The sequence below is a fragment of the Protopterus annectens genome, chromosome 6.part0, assembly GCF_019279795.1.
Source record: "Protopterus annectens isolate FY-2018-M chromosome 6.part0, PAN1.0, whole genome shotgun sequence".
NCBI lineage: Eukaryota > Metazoa > Chordata > Ceratodontiformes > Protopteridae > Protopterus > Protopterus annectens.
The window spans coordinates 258,329,468-258,355,469 of record NC_056737.1 but is presented as its reverse complement, the minus strand read 5'-3'; the positions used below and the strand labels follow the sequence as shown (position 1 = coordinate 258,355,469).

Below are 26,002 nucleotides of genomic sequence, written 5' to 3'. Positions count from 1 at the left end.
TCGGCTGAAACCACGGTTAGGCCTACTGCGAGTGTGTCTGTTTCGGCCGAAACCGAGTCCTCGGTACTTCCTTTAACCGAATCCACTCAACCGACCACCGCGGCCCTGGAGGCTCCGGCTGAGTCAGCTACTGAGCTACCTACTGAAACCAGTGTCCAGGAAATGTCCGACACCATTCCTTTGGACAAGTCTACTCCTGCACGTGGTGCAGCCAGACCCCCTGCATCCATGTCCATTAAGGCTTTTTCCAGGGCTAAAGCTGCTAAACTTGCTAAAGCTTTGCCTCCCAAAACTACCTTTCAGAGACCTTCTTCTAGTTCTCAGATCCTCAGCCTTGCAGAGGATCTTATCTCTTTAATTAGAGGTTCTCAGCCTCACCCGGACAGAGGCTCTCAACCACCACCAGACAAAAGGCCCAGGACTGAGCCCTCTGACCAACACTCTTCAGATGAGTCTACGGATGGATCTGTGTTGTCAGATCACCAGGAGGAGGCTTATTCGGCCTACGAGGATTCTGATGCTGAAGAATCTATCCCTTCGGCCTCCCCTCCTGAAGAGTTTTCCTTTGGTGAGACACTACACTCTATGAGAGAGCATTTTCAATGGCAGGGTCAGGAATTTTCTGATTCTAGAAAGAGATTAAGGACCTTTTTACATTTACCTCAGCATAGGCCCTTAGCTATACCTCCTGTTTTGAATGTTATTGATGATGTGTACAATGATGTTAGTACAGCCCCTGATTCTCTCCCTCCGGCTCCTGCCAAACCTGATAGATACTACAGGGTCCCGGATTCTCATCTACATCTGTACAAGGCCCATTCTGCAGACCCAGATACTATTTCTCAGGGCCCAAAAGGGGTTGCAGCTGCCACTGCCAAAAATCCTCTACCTTCTGAAAGGGAGTCTAGAGCTTTAGAGAGATGGGGAAAGAAGGTATATACTTCTGCAACTCTTTCCTTGAGGGCATTAAATTGTCAATTTCATATGATACAGTACCAAGAGTATTTGTTAGATGAATTGCATAAGAAGCTTTCCTCTTCTGAACCCCTTGAACGTAAATCCCTTCAGGATCTGGTACATAACTCACAGCAGGTTAGTAATCATTTTTTGCAGTGTGGTTATGATGCACTGGAAGCTTCATGTAGGTCAGCTATGACTGGGGCAGTTATTCATAGGCATGCCTGGTTGAAGGAACAATCTTTACCAGACCATGTTAAAGCTAAACTCCTGGATGCTCCAATGGAAAAACAAAAATTATTTGGTTCCTCGGCTCAGGAGGTCTTAAAGAAGTTTGAAGAAAAGGCAAAATCTGTGCAAACAGTTAAGGACTTTCTGCAAGTACAACCACCGAGATTCAGCAGAAACTGGCCTACTAAGAATTGGTCCTTTCCAGACTCGGACAGATCCCAGAGGGGCAGGAACAGGCGTCCCAGATGTAGAGGGCAAGCTAGAGGCTCCTACAGAGACCGTCAGTGGCAGCCTACCAACCAGAGAGGTAGTGCAGGAACAGCAACAACAACTACTACACCTGGAGAGACTCAATGACTTTCCTTTGATTCCGCCGACCAGGGCTCAATTGGAAGCACCATTGGGCGGAAAGCTTTCTTTATTCTCAAAAAACTGGCATTACATTACAAGGGACACATGGACACTGCAAATAATAGACAAAGGATACAGGTTCCACTTCCACACTTTGTCAAGAAGAAACGGAATGCCAAACCTGCCACCAAATCAAAGAGCAGAGGCTTTAAAGCAGATCAACTTAATTCAAATGAAAGCCATAGAAAAGGTACCTCTTTCAGAACAAGGTCAAGGATTTTACTCCAGATTATTCCTTGTTCCAAGAAAAGAAAATCAATGGAGGCCTATTCTCGACCTGTCCGCACTGAATACTTTCCTCATTGTGCCAAAATTCAAGATGCTGACCCTATTACAGCAACTTCTTCCCATGCTGGGCAAGGAGTCTTGGCTGGTGACTCTAGATCTCAAGGAGGCATACCTGCATGTCCCTATTCGGCAAAGTTGCAGAAGACACCTCAGATTTCTTGCAGGATCAGAGCATTATCAATTCTCAGCATTGCCCTTTGGCTTATCTACTGCGCCCAGAGTATTCACGAAATGCCTGGCATCAGTAATTGCACACTGCAGACTTCAGAGGATTCAAATCTACCCATTTTGGACGACTGCCTTATACAAGCGGACAACAAGAAAAATTTGATAAAGGACTTGGACTATGCCATCCACCTATTACAGGCCTTGGGATACACAGTCAACATCCAAAAATCAAGACTTGTTCCATCCCAAAGGATAACTTTTTTGGGTGCAGATCTAGATACAACCACCCAAATGGCCTTTCTCACAGAAGAAAAACAAAAACAACTTCCGGATTACTTTATGAATCTGACAAGACAAACTCAGCTAACTGCAAGGAAAATCATGCAGGCCCTGGGTTACATGGCATCCTGCATAATTCTGATTCCACAAGCCAGGCTGCATATGAGAAAATTACAATGGTACCTAAGGAGTGTATGGTCTCAGCACAGTCACAGTTTGGAAACTTTGATACCAATCATTCCTTGCCTTCAAAAGGAATTCCTGTGGTGGGCTCAAGCCTGCCTGTCCAACAGAGGGTTGCCCTTCAACAAACCAAAAACAAAACAAACCATCACCACGGATGCTTCAGACCGAGGATGGGGAGCACACATGGAGGGCAAATGTATCCAACGCCTATGGTCTCAAGGACAGCTGCGCATGCACATAAACCAAAAGGAAATGCTGGCAGTGATGCATGCAATCGAGCCCTTCAAACCTTTCCTCCACCAAGGCCACCTGTTAATAAGGACAGACAACACCACAGTCATGTGGTACGTAAACAAGCAAGGAGGCACGCATTCCTACCCTCTATGCAGGCTGGCCATGAATCTATGGGAACTATGCTTGAAACTCAATATCCAACTACAGGCCCAGTTCGTGCCAGGGAAAGAAAATGCACTGGCAGACAGCTTAAGTAGAACTACCATGGATGCACACGAATGGATGCTGCACCCAGACATCTTTCTACTCATAACACAAGCATGGGGAAAGCCGGAGATAGATCTGTTCGCCTCGCCCCACAATCATCAACTGAAAACATTCTGCTCAAGGGCATACCACCCACAAGATTGGAGGGTGGACTCTCTCTCTTTCAGATGGAAAGCTCTAAAGGTCTGTGCCTTCCCACCTCTCCCATTAATGTCCGAGGTTTTACTGACTATCAGGGCAGAACAGCCAAGAGTGATTCTGATCGCTCCAGACTGGCCAAGACAGCACTGGTACCCACTATTGAGGAGCATGTCACAGACGAAACCGTGGCCTCTCCCCCTATGGCCACTTCTTCTGACGCAGAACAATTTCAAGATCATGCATCCCAACTTGAAAACATTGCAGCTAACTGCCTGGAAAATTCCATAAACCCCCCTCAAAATAACTTATCACAGAGAGTAAAGGACATTATTATGGAAGCTCGCCGACCTTCCACAAGGAAGACATACTCAGCAAAATGGAAAAGATTTCTCATTTGGAACACAACAAAAGGCTTAGGTGTGACAGTGGCAAGCATGACACATATTCTGGAATACTTAGCAGAATTGTTCCACAATGGCCTGTCCTATTCTTCCATTAAGATTCATGCCTCAGCAATTTCAGCAGAATACAATGCTGATCCACCTATCTTCTCGCATCCTCTCCTCAGGCAATTTCTGAGAGGAATCAAAAGCATCAATCCTCCAAGGACCCCCCTTTACCTACTTGGGATCTCAACTTTGTGCTGGAGAAACTAACACTTCCTCCCTTTGAACCAGCAGCATCGGCGGATCTACAGTTTCTGTCTTGGAAAACTGCATTCCTTCTGGCCATAACTTCAGCAAGAAGAGTATCTGAGTTACAAGCTTTAATGGCAGTACAGCCATTTCTTATCTTCCATCAGGACAGAGTTTCATTGAGAACCAACCCTACTTTTATGCCAAAGGTGGTATCTAGGGTATCCTTGAACCAAGCTATTCACTTGCCTACATTTTTCCCAAATCCACAAAATAAAGGAGAAAAACTTCTACACACTCTGGATATACACAGACAACTACGCTACTACTTGGACAGAACTAAAAGTTACAGAAAGACTGACCAACTCCTTGTAGCATATGCTGCTGGGGTACAAGGAAAAGCAATTTCCAAACAGACAATTTCAAAGTGGATAGGAAATTGCATTCGATTTTGTTACTCCTTTCATGGAAAGACGGTTCCTGCAAACATTAGGCCTCATTCCACGATGGCCACAGCCACCACTACAGCCTTCCTAAGAGGGGTGGCTACCAAGGACATTTTAGAAGCTGCTACATGGAGCTCCATGCATACATTTGCCAAACATTACAATTTACCTTTATACTCCAGATCCAGAGCAGGTTTTGCTACAGCAGTCCTGCAGGGTATCTTAACTACACCATCCTTTTCTTAGTACCTTCCTCCCCCAGATTGGCTATGGTATTCTACCCATATGTTATGACTGCAGATGCATCCTTGAAGGACATAGTACAGTTTTGTACCTACCATAAATGTAGATGTCCGATAGGTATGCATCTGCAGTCAGGTTTACCCTCCCTCCTTCCCCTCTGTGGTATTCCTAGGGTGCTTACCCCTCCATTAGCTAGCTGGGGGATCTATTATGGTGTATTTGTTTGTATATATATGTATATATTTTGGAAAATGTTTTGGAATTTATTGCATTCCTCCAAATTTGGCCTTCCTAGAGGGCACCTGGCATCTGAGGCAAGAAACACTGAGGAAAATGGCGTCGGCTGATGCTTTTATACCCCAGACGCTCTGACGTCGGGGAAAGTGCGACATCAGCCGAGGCCAGACCCAGACTTTGGAATCCGGCCGACCGCAGGGCTGCCTGAGGCAGGACAAACCCATATGTTATGACTGCAGATGCATACCTATCGGACATCTACATTTATGGTAGGTACAAAACTGTGCTTTCTTCCTCCCCCCTTTGTCTTCTTAGTGGGCTTTGGGAATCAACCCATATGTAAGGATTGCAACAGTGAAACACGAAGAACATAGTACAGCTGTGTACACTTGCCATAAATGTAGATGTTCGAGTGCATTCACTGTTGCAGTCCTGGTTTCCCACCCTCCATTCCCCCTTTTTTCCTAAAGCACAGACTATAGATTTTTATTTTTTGTATGACATGTCCAGGGTGCTACCATTCTTTGGTTAGCCTTCTTTGGGGGCTCCTGACAGTTTAGGCAACAAAAACTGAGGAAATGGCGTTGGCTGCCTCCCTTTATACCTGACATACTGACATTAGTTTTACAACCGGCGGCAGCCGACGTCATATACCAAGGACTCTGGTATTCAGGCCGACTGAGGGCTACCGGGAGCTGGATAACCCCATATGTGAGGACTGCAATAGTGAATACACTCGAACATATACATTTATGGTAAGTGTACACAACTGTTCTGTTTGGCATCTCTTCCCCCGCCTCTCGGGGTTGACTTGAAATTGCCATCTGTCCCCCCTCGGATTCTTCCATGGGTCCACTGATTTTCTTCCCTGTTTGTTGGTTCATTCATCTGTCAGACCCCCAAAGTAGTGAATACTGTAAAGGGTCCTGAAGTTGATTTTAGATATCAGTAAAGGATGGTTCTGTGTCATTAAAATATAATCCTTCCTGACTTTGGGCAATAGGTTTGGGATAAGTTATCTGTTTGTCTTAATCACTATATAAATATATATATATATATATATATATATATATATATATATATATATATACATTTTTTTATTATTTTAACTTTTCTTAGTTTAGTATTATGAACAATTTTATCAATGTGTGAATTGTTGCACAATGTTTTGTAGAAGTATCCAATAAATGAAATTGTGTTTTTTTTTTACTCACCATTGCTAGTACTAACAAATTGGAGATGGGACTGAGATGACTGTACCAGACAATATGAAAGAACACCGAGATGACCTCTACTGTTTAACATGGATGTCAGTTTGTCTCCCGCTTTATAGAAGATATCCAAAGGAGATACCATCCATGCCAGCCTAACTAACTGCCATTTGACCAAAGCTTTTTTCTGGGTTCAGGCACCTAGGCGGTGCGACAACCTACTGTGAGACAACTGGATGTGGACAGATGGCAGTATGGAAATTTAGCTGTAGTGACAAATGCCTGCAGACAATTCCCTGCGAAAAGAAAATAACCCCCTGCACCCTAACCACAGGTGTCAGACAAAAACCCCATATGTGATCTAAACACTACACCCCCTAGAAACCACCACGTGCAACTAACACTGTAACATGCGCCTAGACTAGGATGCCAAGTGGGCACCAGAGTGGTACACTGAAACCTGTGTGCTGTGGGCAAGTCCTTTATTAATGCACAATGTAAAGTAATGTGGGAAGTGCTTGGTGCATACTAAATCATGATATAATCATAACTTATAGAAATGTGCCACAGCACGGAGAAAATCCTGCACATCATTATAGTCACACTTATGTTGCAGGATGTGTTTTAGACTACGCTCCCTTACAACAATTGCCTTCCTTCGTGGTGTAATAGGCATCCCCCGCAACAGAGATTCTGGACGGGTATCTGTTAGGTTCTGCTCCTGTTGCAGGACAGTCAAAAGATCTGATAACTGCACTGTAGGTCGTCCCAGTAATACTTTCAGCCGACGATGCCATGCCTCTACCTGGTTATTGGTCCGTGGGAAATCCATGCCGGTCACATCACTAACATTCCAGAAATGTAAAGGATAGAATGATGGTAGTCGTTGCTGTGAGGAGCAGCGGGATGCATACTTGCGTGGTCGGCCTCGCACATAATGATGGTCCAGGAATACGCCAACAGGCCGTGCACATTCCGGTAACGTAGCAACAATGTCCACAAATGCAGGGATAACATCCTCAACTGGTAGAAATGCCAACGCAATTAGCTTGCGTATGGCAGTGGAAAACGCGGCGTCCGTACCATACAGGGCTACAAGGTGGTTATGCTGGATCTGGCGCCAAATGATCTGTGCAAAGTGGAAAAGGCACCCTTTCAGAATACCCTTTGGAAATGCCTTACGGCTGGCACGGATCGCTGCCTTCTCGAAATCAGTCATTATATACTATGGAGCCAGGGTACAGTCCTGTTCTGCAGTCATAGTCTTCAGTATCTCCCACATACTGTAGTATGCAGACTCTGACTTCCTTGTCATGAGGCAGTACACCAGGGGGACAATCCTTGATGAGGTGTGAGTCCCAATACAGCCATGTAATGTATATAGCTGACGACATATATTGGCCCTGGTAGGGAAGGTGCCATTGGCAAGAATGATGTCAGCTCTACACAGATCACTTAGGTTCTGTGCTGTTGTAAGGAGAGCCAGGGAATCCGTCCCATCCATATCAGATCTCCTACGGAGCATAAAGGTGCCACTGCGGAGTGGATAGTGGTTGACATCAATATCCGCAAGTGTTACTGGAGGTGTGCTCATTGCTGCACGTGCCCTCTGACGTACCCTGGTTATGCTACGATGTAATGTTGCACGACAAGGCATATCCTGCAGTACATTCTCATCTGCTGTGCCTAGGACACTCTGCATCACCAAACTTGGCAACTCATTTCCAGTTACCGCCCTCTGCCGCAGTTCTGCACGCAGTGTAGCAACCTGGGCTATTGTTGCATCCGGCCCGTGCTGGTGAGGCAGTGATTTCAGCAGTTCCTCGCCTCCTTCCTGTTGTACAGTGATGGCACGACCTCTACAGGCCTGCAGTCTCCACTCAATACATGCCCAGTACCGTTTAGGTGGCAGTTCATGCTCCAAATGGTAGAGGTATCCCTCGACTACCAGCATCGGTTTGCCCCGTTGGCTGGGCACTGTGCTATACTTGTTGCCAAGCTGCCCAGGGCTATATCGGTACATAGCTTCCAGCATTGTAACACCACTTGCAGATGGCCTCTCAGCATCCATCACAGCATGTATAGTTGGTGAATCTATGTACGGACGGCGCTACTACACTCCCCTATAGGTTGTGCCAGTAGTTCCTTTACACTGTCCTGTGTTGGAGCCTGTCTTGTCGTACTGCCTGCGATGCTGCACTGTGCAGATGTCAATACTACAGGTTCGTCTACCTGCTTGTTATGCTATGGAGGCACTATATGCAGTTTAGACAGCCATGGGGCTAAACCATCTCCTGCTTCATACAGAGTTTCTACATGTGGTGTACATGTCCCTTTAAACTCCCAGTTGTACCAATCAGGGTGTGGGGCCCTGCCTCGGTTTCAGTGGCAGAGGTTACATAGGGAAGTTACTCAGTGTTGCACCCTCCTCTACCTAATTAGGCCTACATACCTTTGTACACCAGCCACAGGGGACACTGGATGGGTTTACAGAACCTACCAAACAGACATGCTGCTTTACACTGGGTGTGGGGGCTGACACCGCTGTCTGGAAGTCTTCCCTGGTCCACAGTTCCCACCTGCCACTGTACTAGGGGGGGCCATAGCTGGACAGATGCTGTGTGTTGCACTTATGGCTGTCCATGGATATGTCTGGGAATTGGAATGGACATATTCTGAATACTATTAACTCCTGACAGAGTCTGTGTAATGTGCTGTGCATACTTATGTAGTTGGAACTCTATACACTGTTAGTTGCATGTGCCTCTTAGGGGCTTTACAGTCTCACACATCTCCATGGCTTGCACTACAGAGAGTATCTCTGTTATGACGGGTAATGTACAGGGGTTACTAGTTCTGGGCTGTCACGTGCTTCTTATATACAGGGACATAGCGCATGGACAGGGACAATGCTGCAGCTGCTTCCACTCTCGAGTATAACTTTAGTCTACTGTGCCCGTTTACTGTTCGGGTTTGCCTGGAGTGTAGCTGATCTACAGGTAAGTTGTTGTTGCCGTGGATAGTTTTGTGTATTTACATGTGTATTTTCTATGCGTGGGATATTTGTGATTTATTGTACACCGTGTCTGTGTGGGATATTTGTGCTTGTGTTTACTTTTGTGATGTGTATGCGTGGGGTATTTGTGGTTTATTGTACGTTGTGTCTGTGTGGGGTATTTGTGCTTGTGTTTACATTTGTTATGTGTATGCGTGGGTTTTTTATGTTTCTTTTATGTGGTGTGTATGCGTGTGTTTTCACTGCTTCTTTGCTCAAGTTTTCGTGACAGCATTGCCATTTGTGTGCATTATGCGCTTCTATCATTTGGTTTGCAGCGTAGCTGCTTTAGGGGTCGTCGCTATGTGTTTGGTTTACTTCCGACGTGGATTCCGACAGCGGGTGTGTATTTCAGCCGCACCGCTGTACGATCTGGTGGTGTCGCGGCCTGTTTGTTTCGGCGATGTAGCTCGCGGGCAATCGTCCCGTGATCTACACGCCGGAACCCCTTTTTTCTGATGTAATGGGTGGCAACTGTTAAAATGCAAGAGTGAATTAGAACATGGTGAGGACATTTACATATGTAAAAGAAGAAGCAAATTTGTAAACAGTGTCTCTCTTTCATTTAGGATCACCTGGATAAACCAGGCCTTATGTTTTCATACTGGAAGGAGGGGTGCATCTTTTTAGGCTGTTCAGTACAAAACTATCACCTGGATAAACCAGGCCTTATGTTTTCATACTGGAAGGAGGGGTGCATCTTTTTAGGCTGTTCAGTACAAAACTATGTATTCATAGAAATAGCTTGCAAGTGGTACAATACCAAACAAAGTGGTGATATGTCATGTAACCGGTTTGAAGAAACTGGACATAAGCGGAAGCATGAAACTGATGTGATTTTAACAAGTTTCAGATGCTGTGTACCACATATCTTTGTGTTAGTACAACAGCAGTCATACAACCAAATCTTCTTTCCAGCAAGTCTCTATTTTAAAACGTCTGGCAGTGTATCAGGTGAGAGGCTGGATAGAAGGTAAAACAACTGTTTGGAAAACTTTGTGTCTAACAGGTCTGTTTTTCAGATGTACTTGCAGGAAGTGTATTTTCATCTGTCTGTTTTGAGTATTTGTGTTAAAAGACAAAATAGTTTGGTTCTTTGCTTCCATTCTGCACTGTCTTGTTTTTGTGACACTACTGTTCACCTTCACCTGTCATGTTCTGATCCATTTTCCTGATTTTACGTCTTGTAGATCCTGAAGCAGCAAGAACAGCTAATTCAAAAATCACCACGACGTTAGGACTGGTGGTACATGCAGCAGGTATGTGAACATCATTCTGCTTAGTAAGTAGATACCTTTCAGATATTCCATCTGGAGACGGTACTGAATGTTATAGAAAACCCCATGGCTTGTAACGTGGTTCAGGACTGAGTCATTTACAATGCAAAGAACATTGCAGTTATAACTGCAATATCTGTAGTAAATGCAGTTTTTTTTATGCTTCACCATTCCCTGCCTTTTTGCTTGAGGCAGAAATCTTTTTAATTTTTTTTTCCTGTTATCAGTGCCTGCTTAATCTTTTGAAAGAGGATCCAGTTACAGAACATAGCAGATGTTCTTCGTGTTTCTCTGTTGCAGTCATTACATTTGGGTAATCTGTTGGCAGGTTGCCCTCAGTTGGCCTGAATATCAAAGTCTTGGGTCCTGCGTCGGTTGCTGTCTCCTCTTTCATGACGTCAGGTCGTCAGGGGTATAAAACATGCAGCCGACGCCATTTTCTTCAGTCTTTCTTGTCGCGCGGTGCCCGAAGCAGAAGCAGTTCGCAAGTGCCTTTCAGCTGACTCCTGAAATTTTCACATTCGAGTTTCAGAACCGAAGTCTTCAGTTAAAGCTAAGTACCCCATTGGGGAAACTTTTTTTCTTGCTCCTTACCGATGTCAGTAAAAGTTAATAATTGCATTACTTGTGGGAAGCAAATACCTCATAAGGATTTTCATTTGTACTGTATTCCTTGCCTAGGCCCAGATCATAATGTGCCTTGCTGTTGGTTTTGTGCTAGATTTAACCAACACACTATTAAGCGTCGGTATATCTTTGCTTCAAAATATTTTGGAAACAGATGTAATTACCTTGAAATGTCGTCGGATAGCAATCTGACTACTGGAGTTCACAAAAAACACAAAGAAAAGGACAGAGACAGACCGTCGAGGTCCAAAACCGACGACGAAGCTTCTCCTACACCATTCGCCAGTTTGCCGGTACTCGGTGTGGCACTTTCGCAGCCCCTGATACCCACTACTTTCGAGCCGCAGGACTCTATCGAGACTCATGTGGAGTCCGGCATGCCGCGAGAGTCTCGGAGTATTGTACCCGTGGATGTCTCTCCCTCGGATGGGTCCGGAGCCGCTGAGCAGGCACCGGCTTCTGAGGGTGTTTTCAGGCCTCAACATTTCTATATAAAACTGACGCCAGCTTCAAAAATAAAGACAAAAGCAACTTCTAAGGCTAAAAAACTGATGCATGAGCCACATGCTCATGCCTCTATGCCTAAAAAACAGATGATCAAAATGGCTGAAGACTTAATTACCTTGATCAGGGGTCCCCCCCCCCCCCCCCATAAGAGGCCTAGGCAAGACACTGATTATGAATCTTCAGGTAAGGTTTCCATTTCTTCTGATTCCTCATCTGATCAGGAATTTTCTATACCACCCTATGAGGATTCAGATGCAAAGGAATCCATCCCATCTGCATCTCCTCCTGAAGATTATTCTTTTGGAGAAACCTTGCATACTTTAAGGGAACATTTTCATTGGGAGAGTCAGGACTTCTCAAAATCAAAAAAGAGGCTTAGGGATTTCCTCCTTCTTCCTCAGTGTAGGCCTTTGGCTATACCTCCTGTCTTAGACATTGTTGATGATGTGTTTTCGGAATCAAGCATGGCTCCATATTCCCTACCTCTGGCTCCTAGTAAGCCAGACCGATATTACAGGGTTCCTGACTCCCACAAATTTTTTTTCAATAATCCTGCTGCTGATCCTGAAACTGTCTCACAGGGTCCCAAAGGTGTAAAGGCCTCAACAGCTAAGAATCCTACCCCCTCTGATAGAGATTCCAGGGCGCTGGGTAGATGAGGAAAGAAGGTTTATACGTCTGCAACCTTGGCAATTAGGGCCTTAAACTGACAGTTTCATATGCTTAAATATCAACAGCATGTTATGGGATTATTGAAACAGTAAATTATGTTGATTTCTGAATGTGTGGAAAATAAAGAATTAAAGGAATTATTGCATGCAGCAGAACAGGTTGGAAAGCATACTTTGCAATGTGGATTTGATTCCTTGGAAACCTCTTGCAGGGCCGCCGTTATTGGATCTGTGATTAGAAGGCATGCCTGGCTCAAGGAGCAAAATCTGCCTGATCATGTTAAAGCTAAATTGTTAGATACACCTTTACAGCATGATACTCTGTTTGGTAATAAGGCAGAAGAGGTTTTAAAGAAAATGGAAGACAAAGCTAAGTCTATGCAAACTGTAAAAGACTTCTTACAAGTGCAGCCACCAAGATTCAGTAGACACTGGCGTACAAAAAATTGTTCCTTTTCTGTGCCCAACAGAGCCTCACGGGGCAAATCCAGGTGCAAAAAAGGATCAAGATAGCAATCACAGGGATGTCCTTCAAGAATGCAACTGCAGTCCTGACATATGGGTTGTCCTGCCTCAGGCAGCCCCTCGGTCGACCGGATTCCAAAGTCTGGGTCTGGCGTCGGCTGATGTCACCTCTTCCCCGACGTCAGAGTGGCTGGGGTATAAAAGCATCAGTCGACGCCATCTTCTTCAGTCTTTCTTGCCGCGCAGTGCCCGATGCAGAAGCGGTTCGCAAGTGCCGGTCAGCCAGCTCCTGCGTTTTCAGTTACCGAAGTCATCAAAAAGCTAAGTACCCCGTTGGGGAACCTTTTCTTGCCTCAGTCGATGTCAGATAAAACTGCAAAAGTTAATAATTGTTTGTCTTGTGGTAAACAAATACCTCATGAGGACTTCCATTCTTACTGCCTTCCCTGCCTGGGCCCAGACCACGACATCTCGGCCTGTGCTGCCTGTGCTTGCTTCAATAAGCGCACACTCAGGCGCCGGGCAGATTTTGCTGAAGACTTTTTTGGGGAAAATTTCTCCTATATCATGCCGTCGGAACAACCGACAACACATATTTCCAAAAAACGGAAGGACCGGGACCGACATTCTCGGCCCGCGACTTCCACAGATGCCACGCCAAAGCCTACCGCGAGTGCATTGGTCTCTTCGGAGGCGGTAATTCAACCGCCCCAGACCGACGACACCGCTTTACCGCACACTTCGGTCCCGGAGGTTACCCCGGTGCCGGTTGTTGATTTCCCTCCTGAAACCGAAGCCCAGGATTTACCTGACACCATACCGGTGGATAAAGTTACTCCAGCACGTGGGGCAGCTAGGCCTTCGGTCTCTAGGTCCATCAAGGCCTACACACGTGCTAAGGCTGCCAGCCAGGCTAAGGCTCACCCTCCTAAAGCCTTTTCCCAGGGTTCCACTTCTGATAAACAGATTAGGACTTTAGCTGCAGATCTAATTTCTTTAATCAGAGGTTCTCAGGCACATCCAGACAGAGGTTCTCAGCCACCTGCAGATAAAAGGCCTAGGGTTGAGCAGACAGATACCCTTTCCTCAGATGAAGCCTCTGGGGACTCAGACCATTCAGATTCCCAGGAAGAATTCTTCCAGGCCTATGAGGATTCTGATGCTGATGAATCCATTCCCTCTGCCTCTCCTCCAGAGGATATTTCTTTTGGGGAAATTCTCCACTCCATGAGAGAGCATTTTCAGTGGCAGGGCCAGGATTTCTCTGACTCCAGGAAAAGGCTATGTACTTTCCTTAAGTTACCCCAGCACAGGCCTTTAGCTATTCCACCAGTGTTAGATGTATTGGATGATGTGTACTCGGACTCCAGTGCTTCCCCTGATTCTCTCCCTCCTGCTCCTGTCAAGCCAGACAGATATTACAGGGTTCCTGAAACTCATAAACATCTCTTTAAGACCCACTCTGTGGATCTAGAAACTATTTCTCAGGGGCCCAAAGGAGTGGCCACCTCCACGGCCAAAAACCCTTTGCCCGCAGACAGGGAATCTAGGTCCTTGGAGAGATGGGGCAAAAAAGTTTATACCTCAACCACCCTTGCCATGAGGGCACTTAACTGTCTTTTTCATATGTTTCAGTATCAGGATTTCTTGATGGATGATTTGCAGAAAAAGTTAGCCTCTCCTGAGCCTTTAGATAGAAAGGCCTTGCAGGATTTGGTTCATAATACTCAGCAGGTTAGCAATCATTTTCTTCAGTGTGGTTATGATGCATTGGAAGCTTCATGTAGGGCAGCTATGACAGGGGCCGTCATACGTAGACATGCTTGGTTGAAAGAACAGGCATTGCCAGATCATGTTAAAGTAAAGCTCCTAGATGCACCTCTGGAAAAACAGAAGCTATTTGGTGCTAATGCACAGGATGTGTTGAAATCTATTGAGGAAAAGGCTAAATCAGTGCAAACAGTCAAAGATTTCCTCCAGGTTCAGCCACCGAGGTTCAGCAGGAATTGGCCTTCAAAGAATTGGCCCTTTCCAGACACTGACAAGTTCCAAAGGGGAAAAAACAGGCGCACTCGAGGTAGAGGGCAATACCGAGGCTCCTACAGGGGCCGCCAATGGCAACCAACTAATCAGAGAAGTGGCGCAGGGACTTCTACTGCTCCACAGGGACAATCACAGTGACTTGGCTTTGACGCCGCCAACCAAGGCACAAAGAGAAGCACCTTTAGGCGGAAAATTATCCTTATTTTCAAAGAATTGGCACGTCTTAACAAAGGACAAATGGATTCTGGGCATAATAGACAAAGGTTACAGGTTCCACTTCCATACCTTACCAACAAGACATGGCATGCCAAACCTGCCACAAAATCAAAGGGCAGAGGCACTCATACAAGTTTCAAACCTGTTACAGATCAAAGCAATAGAAAAGGTTCCTCCTCAGGAACAAGGCCAGGAATTCTACACAAGACTGTTCCTTGTTCCAAGAAAAGAAAAGCAATGGAGACCTATGCTGGACTTGTCCGCTCTATTTTCTCATTGTGCCAAAATTCAAAATGCTGACGTTACAGCAACTTCTTCCCATGCTGGGCAAGGGGTCTTGGCTGGTTACTCTGGACCTCAAGGAGGCATACCTGCATGTCCCAATCAGACACAGTTGCAGAAGATACCTCAGATTTCTTGCAGGGTCAGAGCATTATCAGTTCTCAGCATTGCCGTTTGGCTTATCTACTGCGCCCAGAGTATTCACGAAATGCCTGGCATCAGTAATTGCACATTGCAGACTCCAGGGGATACAAATATACCCTTACCTGGACGACTGCCTTATACAAGCGGACAGCAAACAAGCCTTGATAAGAAACTTGGACTATGTCATACACTTACTACAGGCTTTGGGATACACAGTCAACATTCAAAAATCAAGACTACTGCCATCCCAACAAATAATTTTTCTAGGAGCCAAGCTGGACACAATCTCACAAATGGCTTTCCTCATAGAAGAAAAACAAGAACAATTACCAGATTACTTCAAAAGCCTAGCAAAGCTCCCCCAGATGAATGCAAGGAAAATCCTGCAGGCCCTGGGTTTCATGGCATCTTGCATTCTTCTGATTCCACTGGCAAGACTACACATGAGAAAACTACAATGGTACCTAAAAAGTTCATGGTCTCAACACAGCCACAACTTAGAAGAAATTATACCACTCATTCCATGTCTTCAAAAGGAATTTTTATGGTGGCACAAGCAAGTCAATTAAACAAAGGCATGTCTTTCAACAAACCTCAAGCAAGTCAAACCATTACAACAGATGCCTCAGATCATGGATGGGGGGGGTCGCACATGGAGGGCAGATGCATGCAAGGGCAATGGGCTCCCCGGGAAATGCATCTGCACATAAATCAAAAAGAGATGTTGGCAGTGATTCATGCAATCGAGGCCTTCGGAAAATTTCTTCAGCAAGGTCATCTGCTAATAAAGACAGACAACACCACTGTCATGTGGTACATAAACAAACAGGGAGGCACTCATTCTTACCCCCTCTGCAGACTAACAATGGCTCTTTGGGAAAAGGCCCTGAAACTGAACTTACAGTTGCAATCCCAGTTTGTTCCAGGCAAGGACAATGTTCTGGCGGACAGTCTAAGCAGAAACATTTTGGACCCGCACGAATGGATGCTGCATCCAGACATTTTTTCGCAAATAACTCATGCATGGGGAAGGCCGGACATAGATCTCTTTGCCTCTCACCTCAATCATCATCTGAAGAAGTTCTGTTCGAGGACGCACCATTCTCAAGCCTGGAGAATGGATGCTCTCTCCTTCAGCTGGAATTCTCTGACAATCTATGCATTCCCACCTCTACCATTAATGACCAAGGTATTACTGAAGATCAAAGCAGAGCAACCGAAAGGTATTTTTGATAGCTCCAGACTGGCTAAGGCAGCACTGGTATCCATTACTAAGGAGCATATCTTGCACCAAGCCGTGGCCCCTGCCTCAATGGCCTCTGCTTCTAACTCAGCACAATTACAGGACTGTTCATCCCAACCTGCAAACATTGCAGCTGACAGCTTGGAGGGTTCCATGACTTCTACCCATATCTCTCTCTCCAAAAAAGTTCAAGAGATCCTACTGGAAGCACGCAGACCTTCCACCAGAAAAACGTATTCAGCCAAATGGAAGAGATTCATCACCTGGAATGCCAAAAAGGGTCAGGATGTATCAGTAATAAGCATGCCACAGATACTAGAATACTTGGCAGAAATGCTTCATAGTGGCCTTTCATATTCTTCCATAAAAATACACGCTTCAGCAATCTCAGCAAAATACAACTGTGATCCACCTGTGTTTTCACATCCTTTGCCAAGACAGTTTCTAAGAGGGATAAAGAATATCAAACCTCCCAGGAAATCACCAGTGCCTGCATGGGACCTCAACTTTGTCTTGGAAAAATTAACTCTTCCTCCTTTTGAGCCAGCAGCATCTTCAGAAATGCAATTTCTCTCCTGGAAAACAGTTTTCCTGTTGGCAGTTACCTCAGCAAGAAGAGTCTCTGAGATGCAGGCCCTCATGGCAGTACCTCCATTCCTCATTTTTCGTCAGGACAGAGTTTCTTTAAGAACCAATTCTTCATTCATGCCAAAAGTGATATCCAGGGTGTCTCTAAATCAAGCAATTCACCTGCCTACATTCTTTCCCAATCCTCAAAATAAAGGAGAAAAGCTGCTGCACACTTTGGACATACACAGACAGTTACGCTACTACTTGGACAGAACAAAGGCCAACAGAAAGTCTGACCAACTATTTGTAGCCTACGCTGCTGGAGTGCAAGGAAAGGCAATTTCCAAACAAACAATTTCAAAATGGATTGGACACTGCATCAGATTCTGTTACTCTTTCCATGGAAAAGGTGTGCCAGCCAATATCAGGCCACACTCCACCAGAGCTATAGCCACCTCCACAGCCTTTCTAAGAGGGGTGGCTACAATGGACATTCTAGAAGCTGCTACATGGAGCTCCGTGCATACATTTTCCAAACACTACAACCTGCCTTTATACTCCAGATCCCGAGCAGGCTTTGCTTTGGCAGTCCTGCAGGGCATTTTAGCTACACCATCTTTTTCTTAGATCCTACCACCCCCAGCTTGGCTATGGTATTCAACCCATATATCAGGACTGCAGTTGCATTCTTGAAGGACATCTACATTTATGGTAGGTACAAAACTGTACTTTCTTACAGGTCAAAGCAATGGGGTGCCTCTACCTCCAAATCAGGAGGAAACAAAGCACAACCCTACAGTAAGCAGTCTCAATGACTTCCCTCTGCCATCACCAATCACTTATCTTTTGACAGCCCCCTTAGGGGGAAAATTAGCACTTCATGCTCAAAATTGGCAGTTAATAACCCAGAACAAGTGAGTATTAAACACAGTATCCCAGGGATACAGATTTCGTTTCCATACCTTGCCATTTCCAAATGGATGGCCACATCTGCCAATTCAATGGGCTATTCAACCAGTACCAGAACAGGAAAAAGGGCAAGGGTTTTACTCAAGACTGTTCCTGGTACCCAGAAAAGACAATGCCTGGTGCCCAATACTGGATTTATCGATTTTGAACACATTCTTGGACATTCCAAAATTCAGAATGCTGACTTTGTAACAGCTTCTGCCCATGCTGGGCAAGAACGCTTGGTTAGTGACTCTAGACTTAAGAGGCATACCTGCATATCCCAGTAAGGGAATCGTGCAGAAGATACCTCCACTTCAAGGCCAGTGTTATGCATTACCAATTCTCTGCACTGCCCTTTGGCTTATTTACTGCACCCAGGGTCTTTACAAAGTGCCTGGCACCAGTAATTGCATTTTGCAGACAAAGATGCATACAAATCTGTCCTTACTTGGACGACTGTCTCATTCAAGCAGAAAACAAGGACATTCTTCTTCAACATCTGACATTTGTAAAAAGGCTTCTAACATGCCTAGGATACACAATAAATGAACAGAAATCACAAATAGTACCCTCTCAAAAGATTACATTCCTGGGTGCAAGCTTGAATACAACTGCCCAGATGGCTTACCTTACGCCAGACAAGCAAAGGCAACTGACTTTTACTTCAGACAGATGGCAACAAAAACCCAGTTATCTGCAAGACAAATTCTGCAGGCTTTGGGGTTCATGGCATCCTGCATTCTACTAATTCCATATGCAAGACTGCATATGAGGAAACTACAGTGGTATCTAAAAAGTTTATGGAGTCAACATTGTCACAGTCTGGAAGCAATGATTCCTCTCATTCCCTGCCTACAACAGGAGTTTCTTTGGTGGGCAGAGACATGTCACCAGACCATGGGACGGTATTTCACTCTATCCCCTGCCACCCAAACCCTAACTACAGACGCATCAGACTATGCTTGGGGGGCCCACCTGGAGGGGAGATGCATTCAGGGCATGTGGAGCCCAAAACAAATGCATCTGCATATCAACCAGAAAGAGATGTTAGCTGTTCAGAATGCCCTGACAGCCTTCAAGGACTTACTTCATCCAGGACAACTGCTGATAAAGACGGACAACACCACGGTTATGTGGTACACAAACAAGCAGGGGGGTACACATTCCTACCCCCTTTGCAGACTAGCCATGGCATTGGGGACACAGCCTTGACTTACCAAGTACATATTCAAGCTCATTTCCTGCCAGGAAAACAAAATACTCTGGCAGACGACCCTAAGCAGAAATGCTATGGACCCTCACGGGTGGAAACTGGATCCACAAGTCTTCAGCATGATAACAGAGAAATGGGGGAGTCCGGACATAGATCTATTTGCCTCTCCCCAAAATTATCAAATGGACAAATTCTGCACAAGGACTTATCACAGACAAGCATGGAAAGTGGATGCCCTAGCCTTCAGTTGGAAAAACCTCAGTCTGCGCCTTTCCTCCTCTGCCTCTTCTTCCCCAAGGTCTTACTAAAGGTCAGACAGGAAAAAACAAAAATGATCCTAATTGCCCCGGACTGGCCTCGCCAGCACTGGTACCCAATTCTAAGGAATGTGTCTCAACTCCCTCCTTGGTACTTGCCTCAAATACCTCATCTACTGTCTCAGCAGAGCAATCAGATTTTGCGCAATCCGCTCCAAACGCTGAACCTGGCAGCATGGCTGATCATGTAATTATTCAAACAACACCTCTCAGTAAATCTGTGATGGATGTCATTTTGGAAGCCAGAAGGCCTAGTACTAGAAAATCTTATGCTGATAAATGGAAGAGATTCTGTGCTTGGAACCAAGCACAAGGGGACGGACACAGCAAAACCAAATTTTCCTCAGATTTTACAATACTTAACTAAGATGCTTGACAAGGGCCTATCTTTTTCATCAAAAAAATCCATGCCTCTGCCATCTCGGCTCATTACAACACAGTGCCTCCCATCTTTTCTCATCCTCTGCTAAAACAGTATCTTAGAGGGGCCAAAAATTTAAGGCCTCCCAGACGATCACCAACTCCGGCATGGGACCTCGATTTTGTGTTGGAAAAGCTCACCCTGCCTCCATTTGAACCTGCAGCTACTGCGGATATAAAGTTTTTATCTTGGAAAACAGCTTTCCTTCTGGCAATCACTTCAGCATGAAGGGTTTCAGAACTACAGGCCCTCATGGCTGTGGAGCCTTTTATTACATTTTACCCGGACAGGGTGTCCCTCAGGACCAATCCTTCCTTTATGCCTAAGGTGATATCCAGTGTGGCTCTTAACCAAACTATTCGCCTGCCAACCTTTTACCCAAATCCGCAGAACAAGGGTGAGCGGATTCTGCATTCCTTGGACCTACACAGTCAACTAAGATTCTACTTAAACAGGACCAAATCTCTAAGAAAGTCTGAGCAGCTACTGGTGGCATTTGCTGCAGGATCAGAGGGGAAGGCTATTTCAAAGCAGACTATTTCAAAGTGGATAAACCACTGCATTCGTTTCTGCTATTTGCATCATGGTAAACCGGTGCCCAAGAGAATCGGGTCACATTCCACCAGGGCTGCATCTACCTCAGCAGCTTTTCTCAGAGGGGTGCCAACCAAAGACATTCTAGAAGCTGCTACTTGGAGCTCTGTTTATACTTTTACAAAGCATTGTCATTTGCCTCTCTTCTCTAAGTCCAGGGCAGGCTTTGCCACTGCAGTTCTGCAGGGCCTTATAGTCGCTCCTAATGGTATTTAGTTCCAGCCTCCCCACCATAGCTTTGGGATTCTACCCAAATGTAATGACTGCAACAGTGAAACACTAAGAACATAGTACAGTTGTGTACACTTACCATAAATGTAGATGTTCGAGTGTATTCACTGTTGCAGTCCGGGTTACCCACTCGCCATCCCCCTTTTTTCTAGAACTTCTCTTTCCTTCAATATATTCTACAGCCTTTGTGGTGTATTTGCTTTTAGGTGAAGGTAAAGTTTATGTTGTTAGAATTGCATTTATATATAGTTATAGATATATATATATATATATTTTTGCTCTCCATTTGGGGGGCACCTGACATCTGGGGCAAGAAAAACTGAAGAAAATGGCGTTGGCTGCATGTTTTATACCCCTGATGACCTGACGTCATGGAAGAGGAGACAGCAACCGATGCAGGACCCAATACTTTGATATTCAGGCTGACTGAGGGCAACTTGCCAACAGATTACCCAAGTGTAATGACTGCAACAGTGAATACACTCGGACATCTACATTTATGGTACGTGTACACAACTGTACTTTGTCAAGGATGCCACAAGGTTGTTTTTCCCCTTAAATTTTTTGACTTTGGTATTTCCTCCAGCTGCTGACTTGGAAGATGACAGCTGTGAGTGCCTGCAGTGCCTTCTTGCTGGAATCATAGATGCACACACACACACACACACACACACACACACTCACACTCACACTCACACTCACTCTCACACACTCACTCTCACACACTCACTCTCACACACTCACTCTCACACACTCACTCTCACACACTCACTCTCACACACTCACTCTCACACACTCACTCTCACACACTCACTCTCACACACACTCACACACACACTCACTCACACACTCACTCACACACTCACACACACTCACTCACACACACTCACACACACACACTCACACACACTCACACACACTCACACACACTCACACACACTCACACACACTCACACACACTCACACACACTCACACACACTCACACACACTCACACACACATACACTATCACACTCTCACAGACACACACACTATCACACTGTCACAGACACACACACAAACACACTCTGGTGTTGCTTTGCAGAGTGAATTAAAATGCACTGGCCCATGCACTGCATGCCATTCTTCTCCCTCTCCTGTAGATGGAGTCATTGAAGTGGGCTGGAAGACCTTCCTGACCTCAGAATGAACAAGGATTGGTTGCTTACTGCTATACTACTTGTTAGCTTCTTCAGCACCTGAGTCTGCAGACAGACCAAGGTAACTTGGATTATGTTCAAGCTAGGACCTGTCCTAACTTGAGGTGGGAATCTGAACAGCTTATATTTTAAGTAGCTGTACTTTTTCAGCAGGCTGAGTCACCCTTTTGGAAGACTCAACTTAGATTCCTTAGTTACTGTTAGTATAAAAAGTTTGTGCTTTCATCACTCTGATTACGCTTTGTAAAGTTAACGTTATTTGCTTTGATGTAAACTACATCATGCTCAAAGTGGTTGCAAAAAACAGGGGGAACTTAACCACATTTAATGGATCATAAAGAAGCAAATGATTTTATATAGAAACAATTGAGGAGGAAATAAGGATGCCCATAGGTCTAATATAAACAAGGAATGTCAGGACAATGTAAGAGTAAATGCTGTAACTGCTGCTGTAGGGACTGGGGGGGGGGCTTAGATTTGTAGGCATACAGTAATAGTTGGCTGGAAGAGCGAATATTGGAGCGGAAGAAACTATACCTTGAGAATACCCTTCATTTTAGTCCCGAAGTGACAGTGATGATGAAGAACTAGAGAAATAATACAATTGGATGGTGGTGCCTTTAAAATGATACGGAAAGGAGAGGGGGGTAAAAGGATCAGAAAGCAAGAGAATCTATGAATTGTACGGAAAGGAGAAGGGGGTAAAAGGATCAGAAAGCAAGAGAAATGTGTATGCATATGTATATAAATATATACATAGAGTGTGTGTGTGTGTGTGCATATATATGTATATATATATATATATATATATATATATATATATATATATATATATATATATATATATATATATATATATCTAGAATCACTACTAAATCTCGAAATTCCACAATCCCGAGACTCTGAATACCGAGGACCAGAATCTCAAGATTGTGGAATCTCGAACATAAAAATGTTCCAACATATCATGCTAGTGAAGTTCCCCATAACTTAAATGTGCCAACTCCGAGATCGCACTACAGTGGAGTGAACAGCAAAGTAGTGCCATGCAGAGCGGAAGAGAAACTTTGCCAATCACTCCACTGTAGTGCAATCTTGGAGTTGGTATATTTAAGTTGCATGGGGTGTGGGGGGGGGCACAGCCCCCCACGTGGTGGGTGCAGGGGGGCTTGCCCCCTGCATATACGTTACATAATGTCATTTTTTTGTTTACTTTCATTTATTTTTTTATCTGTGAGATTCCAGTCATAAATATATATATCTATATATATATATATATGTATATATATATATATATGTATATATATGTATATATATATATATATATATATATATATATATATATATATATATATATATATATTTATTATTATTATTTATTATTTATTATTATTTATTTATTTATTTATTTATTTATTTATTTATTGCCATTTGTTAACCAGGTTTGTCCAACTGGGCTTGTGGCCCATTTTCAGTGGAGACCCGAGGAGAAAAGCTGCAGTAGTACATTTTTAAATAAGTGCAGTTTTAAACAATATTGATATAATGGCAGTTATAGCAAAAATATTCACATATGTTGGGTTACATGCATAAAGTTAAAGTTGCATTAAAAAGAAGCTAAGTAACATAATTTTACATTGATACAGTTCAATAGGTCAACAATAAAATATTTTTGTTTGTATAAAATTATGCAAATGCATAGTAGACACATTGGAGAGGGAGGTGTAATGAGGTGCTAAGTATGGTCCTTTTGAGGGTACATAAAGGGAAGGAAGACTAGGTGGGGTCATGGCAAGGGCAGATTCTGGAATTGAGAAAATAAGCTTTTAGTTCATTTTTAAAGTGTGAGATGTGGGAGACTGAACATAAGTCAAGGGGAAGTTTGTTCCAAGCATGGGCAAGGGAGTGTTAGTAGAGTAGTTTGCCTACTGACCTTTTTGGGTGGTAGATATCAAGTAATTGGTGGTTAGAAGTACGGAGTGTCCGGGATGGTATGTAGATGGAGACTAAGGAAGGTAGAACTGGGCAGTAGGAGGGTTTATAAAGAATAGAGTGTAGCATATGAAATTGATAAAATAGCAGAAATTGGGTAAGTTCAAGCCATTGAAGAGAGTTAAAAGAAATGCAGTGGTGTGAGTTGTATGGGGAGTTAGTAATGAATCTGGCTATTTTATGGTAAGTCTGTTGGAGTTTGTTTAGAGTGTAGGCCTGGATATTGGTAAGAACTTAGGCGGCGTATAAGAGGGAGGGGAGGAGGAGTGCCTGGGCCAGGGTAAGTCTAGATTCAGAGGATAGGAATTTTTTGTTCTGATATAGCAGACCTAGTTTCTGGTTTGTTTTTTTTATACATTGGAGTATGTGTAGGTTGAACTTTAGTTCGTCATCGATAATGACCCCTAGGAGTTTTGTGTGGGTGTCAGGTTGGATAGTTGTATTGTTTGAAGATTTAATAAAAAAGGAGGTTTTGTGATGAGAAAGAGAACGGGAAAGGAAAAGTAGGAGTTTGGTCTTTTTGTGATTTAGGATCAGTAGGTTGTGAGAGAGCCATTGTTCAGTGGGCAGTAGGGCCTGTTGGGTCAGGGAGTGTAGTTCAGGAATGTTATTTGAGATGGATATGTGTGGAGTCGTCAGCATACTGAATAAGGAAGGATTTTTTGCATGAGGTGTAAAGATCATTGGTGAAGATGTTAAACAAAAGGGGTCCCAAGATGGAGCCTTGGGGAACACCAGTGGAGATGGGAAGGAAAGGTGAGGAGGATGAGAGCCATTTGACAGATTGTTCCTTGCCAGATAGGTAACTATTAAACCAGGCAAGTGCGGAGGGGGATAGGTGGAGATTTGCGAATTTGGATAGTAGTAGAGAATGAGAGATGGTATTGAAGGCTTTGGATAGATCTAGGAAGAGACAGGAAATGAGTTTGTTGTTGTCTAGGGCCTCTGCAATGATGTGAGTGAAGGAGAGAAGGGCAGTGGTGGTGCTGTGGTGAGGACGAAATCCATGTTGGGTAGGGGTAAGTAAGTGGTGCGTGAGGAGGTGATTGAGAAGCTGCGAGTGAATGCATTTTTCTAATATCTTGGAGAGGGGGGACAGAATGGCAATGGGTCGTTAGTTTGAGGGGTCAGTGGAGTTTCCACCTTTATGAAGAGGGATAGTAAAGAAAGATTTCCAAAGGGTGGGGACAGTTGATTCCAGAATAGATCGATTAATTAGTATAGCTACAGGATAGGCAATTGAGTCAGCAGGAAATTTGAGCAATGTAGGAGATAGATTGTCAGTGGAAGGAGAGCAGGGTTTTAGCTTGAGTAGTAGAGATTTGATGTAAGTAATGGGAACCGTCTCAAAAGAAAACAAAGTTTTGTTAGTGGGACTTGGAGGGGTGGGTGTCAAAGTAGAGTTTGTCTTAGAGGTTACCAGATGTTGGATGGAAGAGATGGTGTTTATTCAGGAGGGTAGCTGTTTCCTGAGAGGAAGAGTTAGGGTATGGGGAGGGATTAGAGGGCTTTCCAGGAAAGAGGATGTTGTTGAGAGTTGACCAAAATGTTTGAGGATTGGATTTGTTGTTGAGCTGAGCAGAGCTATAGTATAACTTTTTGTTACTAGTTTGTATGATTTTTTGCAAGGTTCCTCAGTTGCCTGTATTTTTGAAGAGGAGGTGGTTGTTTAGTTTTAGTCCAAGTTTTCCAAGCACTATCTCTTTATTTCATAAGGGACCTAGTCTCCTTGGAGAGCAAGGGAGCATGATTTGATTTTACTCAAAATTCCTTAGCTCCCTCTAGGAAGATCAGAGTACTCATAAAGATACTATTAAAAGTGCTTACAGCATCATTTAAGGGGAGGTGTTTTAGGATGGACCAATCTATGGTTGTGGAGAATGGAGTGAAATTGAGATGAATTGAAAGTCGATAGTTTTCGACAGTCTTTGATAAGGTGGGGTTTAGGAATATGGGAGTAATGTCTTAAGATGGCGGTAGGGAGATGATCACTGAGGGAGTCAGGTAATGTGGTGGGATTGTGGTATTGGTGGGGGGAATTGGTAAGGAT

The 26,002-nt window shown here is 44.3% G+C and overlaps 1 protein-coding gene across 1 annotated transcript in view; it reads left to right on the top strand.

Annotated features, from left to right (window-relative positions):
* The window catches only part of SLC39A9 (solute carrier family 39 member 9), a 620,493-nt gene that overhangs the window by 415,258 nt on the left and 179,233 nt on the right, over positions 1-26,002 (top strand). Inside the window, exon 4 of the mRNA XM_044074002.1 lies at positions 10,180-10,248. Within this exon, the coding sequence (XP_043929937.1) occupies positions 10,180-10,248 (69 nt within the window). The remainder of the gene's footprint in view (positions 1-10,179; positions 10,249-26,002) is intronic.